The 10,406-nt window shown below is 40.7% G+C and overlaps 1 protein-coding gene across 1 annotated transcript; it reads right to left on the bottom strand.

Annotated features, from left to right (window-relative positions):
* Positions 1-9,279: 9,279 nt before the first annotated feature.
* LOC131997056 (50 kDa spicule matrix protein-like) lies at positions 9,280-10,125 on the bottom strand. Its single transcript, XM_059367322.1, has 2 exons — positions 10,030-10,125; positions 9,280-9,954 (listed from the first exon to the last, which is right to left on the bottom strand). Exons 1-2 carry the CDS (start codon positions 10,123-10,125, stop codon positions 9,280-9,282), a joined length of 771 nt encoding a protein of 256 aa, XP_059223305.1.
* Positions 10,126-10,406: the final 281 nt, after the last annotated feature.

Below are 10,406 nucleotides of genomic sequence, written 5' to 3'. Positions count from 1 at the left end.
TTATACCCTCCATCATAGGATGGGGGTATACTAATTTCATCTTTCCGTTTGTAACACCACAAAATATGCGTCTAAGACCGCATATAGTGTATATAAATTTTTGATCGTCATGACATTTTAAGTCGATCTAGCCATGTCCGTCCGTCTTTCATTCGAAAGCACGCTAACTTTCGGAGGAGTAAAGCTAGCCGCTTGAAATTTTGAGAGAACCGCCCCCACCCCCATTAGGTAACTAATGTTTTTCATAAAAAAATTTGCTTCTTCATGTCCACTGTCCATTGTTTATGATAGTCAAAGTTTGTTTTTTTTTCAGCCAGCCAATATCGTACAAGAGAATGAAAACAAGTGTTAGTTTGAAAACTACAACCATTTGCACACTTATTTTGGAAACATAATAAGGCATGGATGTTCGTATGTATGTACAATACTTGGTATATTGATGAAGCATCCTTTTGCCATCCATTGATCTGTAACTTTTATATGCCACAACAGATGCCGCTCTTCTTTATTTAATTCTACACAAACGATTGTTCGAAAACCCTCCATAAACTACAAACTATGCAGTTAAGACTAACTAACCAACTAACTTATCAAGGTTCACTAACACAGCATTAGTGATTCGATTCAATACAAATGAAATAAAACACATGTAACAAATGAATCTGATTTTAGGGAGTGTTCTGTTTTAACCATGGAATTACGGAATCTACTTTTTTGAAGTTCATTAATTAATTTTAATGTTAACATGTAAATATCCCAGCCAAATATTGTTGTCCATTGAAATATTGGAGGATTTATAGAACTGAAAAATGTGTAGAATATAACAAGCAGCGAAATCCCAATAAAAGCAGATTAACCATAAGCATATCTAAAGCGCTACTAAATGCAATACAGAGCAATTGCAATCAATAGTAATGGAAACAATGCGCTATGGTCTCAATCACATCATTATCTGATCTAAATTATTTTAAAAACATTGAAAAATGTATCAAAAATACAAGTAAGAGCGTGCTAAGTTAGCCCGGGCCAAATTTTATATATACCCTCCACCATGGATCGCATTTGTCGAGTTCTTTGCGCGGCATCTCTTTGTAGGCAAACAGGGAATAAAGGATAAGAATTGTTATGCTATTGAAGATATATCAAATAATAGTTCGATTCGGAACATATTTCAGTCCATTCGGATAAGAGTTGGGCCTTGTAGGGGCTCAAGAAGCATAATCGGGAGATCCGTTCATATGGGAGTTGCATCAAGCTATAAATCGATTAAGACCATATTGAACATGTAAATTGAAGGTCATGGGAGAAGACGTTGTAAAAAATTTCAGCAAAATCGGATAAGAATTGCGCCCTCTAGAGGCCCAAGAAGTCAAGATCCCAGATCGGTTTATATGGCAGCTACATCAGTCTACGGACCGATTTCAACCATACTTAGCACAGTAGTTGGAAGTCATAACAAAACACTTCATGCAAAATTTCAGCCAAATCGGATGAGAATTGCGCCCTCTATTAGCTCAAGAAGTCAAGATCCAAGATCGGTATATATGGCAGCTATATCAGGTTATGGACTGATTTAAACCATACTTAGCACAGTAGTTGGAAGTCATAACAAAATACTTCATGCAAAATTTCAGCCAAATCGGATAAGAATTGCGCCCTCTATTGGCCCAAGAAGTCAAGATCCAAGATCGGTTTATATGGTAGCTATATCAGGTTTTAGACCGATTTGAAGCATACTTGGCACAGTTGTTGGAAGTAATAACAAAAAATTTCATGCAAAATTTCAGCTACATCGGATGAAAATTGCGCCCTCTATTGGCTCAAGAAGTCAAGATCCAAGATCGGTATATATGGCAGCTATATAAGGTTATGAGCCGATTTGAACCATACTTGGCACAGTAGTTGGAAGTCATAACAAAACACTTCATGCAAAATTTCAGTCAAATCGGATGAAAATTGCGCTCTCTATTGGCTCAAGAAGTCAAGATCCCAGATCGGTTTATAGCAGCTATATCAGCCTATGAACCGATTTGAACTATACTTGGCACAGTCGTTGGAAGTAATAACAAACAACTTCATGCAAAATTTCAGCTAAATCGGATGAAAATTGCGCTCTCTATTGGCTCAAGAAGTCAAGATCCTAGATCGGTTTATATGGTAGCTATATCAGGTTATCGACCAATTTAAGTTATACTTAACACAGTTATTGGAAGCCATAACAAAACATTTCATGCAAAATTTCAGCCAAATCGGATGAGTATTGCGCCCTCTAGTGGCTCAAGAAGTCAAGATCCCAGATCGGTTTATATGGCAGCTATATCAGGTTATGAACTGATTTAAACCATACTTGGCACAGTTGTTGGAAGTAATAAGTAACAAGTTCATGAAAAATTTCAGCTAAATCGGATGAAAATTGCGCCCTCTATTGGCTCAAGAAGTCAAGATCCCAGATCGGTTTATATGGTAGCTATATCAGGTTATCGACCGATTTAAATTATACTTAGCACAGTTGTAGGAAATCATAACAAAACATTTCATGCAAAATTTCAGCCAAATCGGATGAGTATTGCGCCCTCTAGTGGCTCAAGAAGTCAAGATCCCAGATCGGTTTATATGGCAGCTATATCAGGTTATGAACTGATTTAAACCATACTTGGCACAGTTGTTGGAAGTAATAAGAAACAGGTTCATAAAAAATTTCAGCTAAATCGGATGAAAATTGCGCCCTCTATTGGCTCAAGAAATCAAGATCCCAGATGGGTTTACATGGTAGCTATATCAGGTTATCGACCGATTTAAATTATACTTAGCACAGTTGTAGGAAATCATAACAAAATATTTCATGCAAAATTTCAGCCAAATCGGATGAGTATTGCGCCCTCTAGTGGCTCAAGAAGTCAAGATCCCAGATCGGTTTATATGGCAGCTTTATGAGGTTATGAACCGATTTAAACCACCAGCACAGTTATGGGAAGAGATACCAAAACATAACGTACAAATTTTCAGCTTAATCGGATAAGAGTTGCGCTCTCTAGATGCTCAATAAGTCAAGACCCCTGATCGGTTTATATGGCAGCTATATCAGGTAATATATCGTTAGCCCTCTAGAAGCCCAAGAAATCCAATCAGAAGACCGGTTTATATGGCGACGGCTATATCAGGATATAGGCTGATTTAGACCATACTTTACACAATTGTTGGAAGTCAAAATAAGAAACTTCATGCAAAATTTCGGTCAAATCGGATAAAAATTGCGCCCTCTAGCGACTAAATAAGTCTATTCGGGAGATCGGTTTATAAGGCGGCTATATCAGGTTATGGACTGATATAGACTATACTTGACACAAATGTTGAAAATCATACCAGAACATTTCATGTAAAGTTTCAGCCAAATCGGATAACAATTGCGCCCTCTAGTGGCTCAAGAAGTCAAGATAATAATCAATATGTCTATTCGGGATATCAGTTTATATGGCAGCTATATCAGGTTGTGAGCCGATTTAAACCACACTCAGTGCAGATGTTGGAAGTGATACCAAAACACAACGTGTAAATTTTCAGCCAAATCGGATAAGAATTGCGCCCTCTATATGCTCAAGAAGTGTAGACCCACATCGGTTTATATATGAAAACAAGAACCGATTTGGCCCATTTACAATCCCAACCGACCTACATTAATAAGAAATATTTGTGCAAAATTTCAAGCGCCAGCTAAGTTGTTTTATTTTGATTTCCAACAACTGTGCCAATTTTGTTTCAAATCGGTCCATAACCTGATATAACTGTCATATAAACTGATCTGGGATCTTGATTTCTTGAGCCTCTAGAGGGCGCAATTCCTATCCGATTTGGCTGAAATTTGATACAACGGATTCTCCCATTCTACTGTGGTTTCCAACATTTAATTCAATTTGCATAAAAATTCTTTTTTTTATCCCTTGTTTGTCTAAAATGAGATACCGGGAAAGAACTCGACAAATGCGATCCATGGTGGAGGGTATATGAGATTCGGCCTGGCCGAACTTGGCACTTGTTTTTTGTAGTTTTTTCTTTTCATTCATATTAAAACCAGTAAACCTAATTTAGATCGCAATTTTGCCAACACATGTACTTTCATTTGACATCCAATATTGTGATATACTCCTATGGACACATTAGGAGCAAAATTTTGTTTATTATTCGCATTGCAGGGAGCTGCTTCTCTACATATGCTACTTCAAATATTGATATTTATTTAAAATTTCCAATTTGTTCTATTTTTGTGGATGGTTTTCCTTTTTGAGGCTAAAAATTAAGATTGACCATGACAAATATAGCACAGATCATTGATTGCAATTTACCATTTTCATATACGTATACGAATGGTGTATAATTAAATTTAATTTTTTTTTGCCAACTATATCCAAATGTTGTGATTTCATTGGACTCGTTGGGTTGATGGTTCATCATCTCCAGGGTCCCCTTCCTATGAGTCATCAACATAATGGTAAGAGGCATAAATTGTTCTATACACAGAGTTTAGGAGGCGGTACACAGTGTTCGACATGTTATTTGGCAAAATTATACTCATTATCATTTGCCATAACAAAGATTCAATGATAGAGGAGATGGAGGGAAAGGAGGAGGATGTATACTGTCAGAAATAAGTGTGGCTGATTTCAAAAAGTTTACTTACCGATTTTGACCGAACTTGGCACAATTGTTGAGACGCGTAACATAAAAATCGAGGCTTGTAGCGCTCAAGAAGTCAAATAGCGCGATCGGTTTATATGGGACCTATATTAGTATATAGACCGATTTGGACCGTACTAGGAACAGTTGTTGGGAGTTATAACACAACACTATGTGCTAAATTTCAGCAAAATCGGATGAAAATTGAGGCTTCCAGTGGCTCAAGAAGTGATATCGGGAGATCGGTTTATATGGGAGCCATATTAGATTATAGACCGATTCGGACCGTACTTGGCACAGTTGTTGGAGGCCATAACAGAACACTCTGTGCAAAATTTCAGCCAAATCGGATGAAAGTTGAGGCTTCCAGGGGCTCAAGAAGTCAAATCAGGAAATCGGTTTATATGGGAGCTATATCAGGTTATATATATGGATTTGGACCATACTAGGAACAGTTGTTGGGAGTTATAACAGAACACTCTGTGCTAAATTTCAGCAAAATCGGATGAAAATTAAGGCTTCCAGGGGCTCAAGAAGTCATATGGGGAGATCGGTTTATATGGGAGCCATATTAGGTTATAGACCGATTTGGACCGTACTTGGCACAGTTGTTGAAAGCCATAACAGAACATTATGTGCAAAATTTCAGACAAATCGGATGAAAATTGAGGCTTCTAGGGGCTCAAGAATTTAAATCGGGAAATCGGTTTATATAGGAGCTACCAGCTGACCCGGGGACCGCTCCGCGGCGCCTTCTTTTACCTTATACATGGAACAAAAGTTTCCTTGGAAAATTTATTTTCGACAATTAAAGATCTAAAGTGCCTTTATCTGAATCCTGCACACATAATGACCCCGTGGTGAAAATAGGATACTACGTTTTTTGATATCTGAAGGGGGAGGGGCGGACCCTCCTCCTTACCCTAATTTGCAGAAACGCCAGATCTCGGAGATGGGTGGTGCGATTTAAGCGGAATTTTGTGTGCTCTCATATTAATAAAATAAATATAAAAATTTGGTATCCAAATTTCGGATAGGGTACCTAGGGGGGCTGCCCCACCCTAAAACCTACCATACATATATGTAGACCAATCACGACAATATGGGACTCAAATAAAAGGTATTTAGGATAAGAAAACGTATCTGATATCCAATTGTCGGAACAAGTGCTAGGGGGAGCCCACCCCAAGCCCCAAAACACCCTTAAATAGGATATATTTACCAATCATGGCCATATGGGACTCAAATGAAAGGTATTTGAGAGTAGAATACGAATCTGATATCCAAATGTGGGACCACGTTTCTCCCACGTTTCCCCCAAACAGGACTTATTGACAGACCATGGGAATATGGGGCTAAAATAAAAGGTATTGAATGTAGAATACGAATCTGATATCCAAATATGGGACCAAGTATTTGGGGGCCGCCGCTCACCAAAAACATCCCCCAAAGGGGACAAATTTTCTACCATAGCAATATGGGGCTCAAATGAAAAAGGTCTTTGGAAGCAAAGCACTAATTTGATATCAATATTCGAGAAAGTGTCTATGGGGCCACCCACCCCTACAACGCCACCCAAATAGTAAGTATTTTCTGACTATTGCTATATGAGGCTCATATTGGCTCAGATCGATTCAGATTTGAATATAGCTGCCATATAGACCGATCTCTCGATTTTTGGTTTTGGGTCCATAAAAGGCGCATTTATTGCCCGATGTCGCCGAAATTTGGGAAAGTGAGTTGTGTTAGGTCCTTCGACTTTCTTTTTAAATTTGGCCCAGATCGGTTCAGATTTGGATATAGCTGTCTCTCGATTTAAGGTTTTGGGCCCATAAATGGTGCATTCGTTGACGGATGTCGCCGTAATTTTGGACAATGAGTTAAATTGAGCCCCTCGACATACTTCTGCAATATGACAAAGATCGGTTCAGATTTGGATATAGCTGCCATATAGACCGATCCGCTGAGTTAGGGTCTTAGGCCTATAAAAGCCACATTTATAATTCGATTTTGATGAAATTTGGGACAGTGAGTTGTGTTAGGCCCTTCGACATCCTTTTTCAATTTGGCTCAGGTCGGTTCAGATTTGGATATAGCTGCCACATGGACCGATCCGCCTATTTAGGGTTTTAATCCCTAAAAGCCACATTTATTATCCGATTTTGCTGTAATTTGGGACAGTGAGTTGTGTTAAGCTGCTCGACATATTTCTCCAATATGGCACAGATCGGTTCAGATTTGAATATAGCTGCCATATGGACCGATCTCCCGATTTAAGGTTTTGGGCCTATAAAAGGCGCATTTATTGTCCAATGTCGCCGAAGTTTGGGACAGTTAGTTAAGTTGAACCCTTCGACATACTTCTGTAATATGACAAAGATCGGTCCAGATTTGGATATAGCTGCCATATAGACCGATCTCTCGATTTAAGGTTTTGGGCCCATAAAAGGCGCATTTATTGTCCGACGTCGCCGAAATTTAGGACAGTGAGTTGTGTTTGGCCCTTCGAAATCCTTTTTTATTTTGGCTCAGATCGGTTTAAATTTGGATATAGCTGTCATATAGACCGATCTCTCGATTTAAGGTTTTGGGCACATAAAAGGTGCATTTATTGTCCGATGTTGCTGAAATTTGGGACAGTGAGTTAAGTTGAGCCCCTCGACATACTTCTGCAATATGACAAAGATCGGACCAGATTTGGATATAGCTGCCATATGGACCGATCCGCTGAGTTAGGGTCTTAGGCCTATAAAAGCCACATTTATAATTCGATTTTGATGAAATTTGGGACAGTGAGTTGTGTTAGACCCTTCGACATCCTTTTTCAATTTGGCCCAGATCGGTTCAGATTTGGATATAGCTGCCATATAGACCGATATCTCGATTTAAGGTTTTGGGCCCATAAAAGTCGCATTTATTACTGGCTTAGGTGTATGTCCATACTGGCAAGGAGCGGATTAATTTACGCACCCTCTTTTCAACCTAACCTAAATTTACCTACAGAGTATGTTTTCCGATAACTTTCAGAAAGGAAGGCAGAGTGTGCATAGGCAAAAAGCATTGAGAATCCCACAACATTTTGGAGTTTTCACAATTTATGATTTCAAAATATAATTGCTTTATTTTCGGTGTATGCAAATGGCCACCCCAAAGAGAATCACCCCCTCTCCCCCAGAATATAAACAATTTCAATTCATATGAATGAATGACTTTTCACAAAATATATGCAAATATTCCCTGCAGATTTGCACTTGGTTGCAACAAATATCAAAATATTTGTGGTCAGTGACAGCACATAGACACAAAGAGAGTGCAAAACAAAAATACCCAAAATCCCCTCAGAATCCCAGAGGCATAATATTTGTTGAGTGGATATTTGAATATTTATATGGAAAATGAATGCATACGAAAGTGTTCACATTTATGGGCAAAAACAAAAACAAGTGCAAATATTGGTCTACGATATTTTTGTGTATGGGTTTTTATGTCATAAAACCTAAAATGTAATTTCCATGTTTAGGCCATGCGTATGCATATTCACAGTCATTAGAATTTTATGAAACAGATTGTTATGCGAGTGAATTCACCTATTGTTGCCATTGGAGTTTAATGTAATTTTGAATGTGGGAGAAGCAAAATATCTAATTTAGAATTTTACATTAAATTTAATTTGATTATTGTTGATGCAACATTTATCACTTTCTATTTCGTTAACAATAACCGATTACTGAAAGGCTTGTTGCTATCGGTCACAAGTTTGTCAACATTAAAGCTACGTTCAGATTAGTCAAATATTTGGCATAAATTGATTTATCATTTTTTGCCAAAAATATGTCAAACAAAGTGTCAATTAATGTGTCCAATATGAATACAGTATCAAGAATGTACGAATTTGACATATTTTTAGCTAAAATGATAAAAGAAGTCGTGTCAAATATTTGACTAATCTGAACGTAGCTTAAGACAAAACTAGTTCTAAGAGCACGCACACGCACGTGCAGTGAAAACTGATTGTATGTGTGTGAGAGCCATGCTTTTGTACAAAAAACATTCAATTATGAAAGTAGGAAACACTTTTGGGAGAAATATTAAAATGTTTCTCAATTTTCCCTGCAATAATGTGGGTCACCTCAATGAGTTTACTTGGAAGTCTATTCTGTATGTGGAAGAATAATTGAAGAGCAGAAAACCCATATCACTCTGTGATGGCTGCTACCGCATTGAAAAATCGAGAAATTTCACCAAGTCACACACGCCTAATTCTAATGCCACGATAAGGCCTAGCAGATGGGGATGTTGGGCGGCTCAAGGCACTCCTTTTGGAGCGTCTTGATAATAGGTGGAAAACTAGATGGACGAACAGTGACAATGGTCGGGTGACTTACGAATTTATTCGTTATGCGACGTTCATACGAGACAGCCAGGACTTTGGTTTCGCCCTAAGTCTGGGCTTCATACTGACGGAACATGGTTCCTTTAATGCATTTTAGCATCAAAAGAACTTGTCCGCGACTGATCTGTGCGAATGTAGGAGACCTGGAGACTGGAGGCATGTACTAACGGAATGCTCGTACTATGCAGGCATTAGAAATGTGGGCGCGATGGGGATTAGCGAGGCGGTATGTGGTTTCTGTAGGGCCCTTGAAGACGAGACCACTGTTGCTGGCCACCCTTTCCCGGTTGGCCACCCTTTCCCGTCTGGCCACCCTTTCCCGTCTGGCCACCCTTTCCCGTCTGGCCACCCTTTCCCGGCTGGCCACCCTTTCCCGGCTGGCCACCCTTTCCCGGCTGGCCATCCTTTCCCGGCTGGCCACCCTTTCCCGGCTGGCCACCCTTTCCCGGCTGGCCACCCTTTCCCTGCTGGCCACCCTTTCCCGGCTGGCCACCCTTTCCCGGCTGGCCACCCTTTCCCTGCTGGCCACCTTTTCCTGGCTGGCCACCCTTTCCCTGCTGGCCACCCTTTCCCGGCTGGCCACCCTTTCCCGGCTGGCCACCCTTTCCCTGCTGGCCACCCTTTCCCGGCTGGCCACCCTTTCCCGGCTGGCCACCCTTTCCCGGCTGGCCACCCTTTCCCGGCTGGCCACCCTTTCCCGACTGGCCACCCTTTCCCGGCTGGCCACCCTTTCCCGGCTGGCCACCCTTTCCCGACTGGCCACCCTTTTCCGGCTGGCCAACCTTTCCCGGCTGGCCACCCTTTCCCGGCTGGCCACCCTTTCCCGGCTGGCCACCCTTTCCCGGCTGGCCAACCTTTCCCGGCTGGCCACCCTTTCCCGGAAAGTATTTCTTAGGAGACGTACAAGACTTAGTGCTGGCATAAATACACGCTAGTTATCCATAACGAGGTGTTGCTGTACTGACGCGACCCAGTGATTTGATGTTGCGCATGACATGCCCTGGCACCTGCCTTGCCCATGTTGATGCTGCGGCATTTGCCCTTTTTGCCTTTTCGGTCATCCGTGAGGGTGGTCATCCGTTGATTGTGAGTCCAATGTTGGAGTGGATATGTATGGTGTAGCCCGTGGGGGCTGCCGTGTCCTGTTTGTGTATATCATCCTGATGTATGTGGTTTAGGTGCCAGCATACGCTTTAGGTCGGTTTAGGGCGATTCCTTTCATCCAGTGACCAGTCCGGAACTGTTTGGGGTTCAACTGGTAGTAGTCTTACAAGGCTACGAAGTCTAACCACTACGAAGTGCCTTAACCCATAGATCGGAAGGAGTTTTAGGTAGTTCTCCG

The sequence above is a fragment of the Stomoxys calcitrans genome, chromosome 4 (assembly GCF_963082655.1).
Source record: "Stomoxys calcitrans chromosome 4, idStoCalc2.1, whole genome shotgun sequence".
NCBI classification, from domain to species: domain Eukaryota; kingdom Metazoa; phylum Arthropoda; class Insecta; order Diptera; family Muscidae; genus Stomoxys; species Stomoxys calcitrans.
Note: the sequence above shows the minus strand (reverse complement) of the source record. Positions and strands in the feature narration are given on the sequence as shown.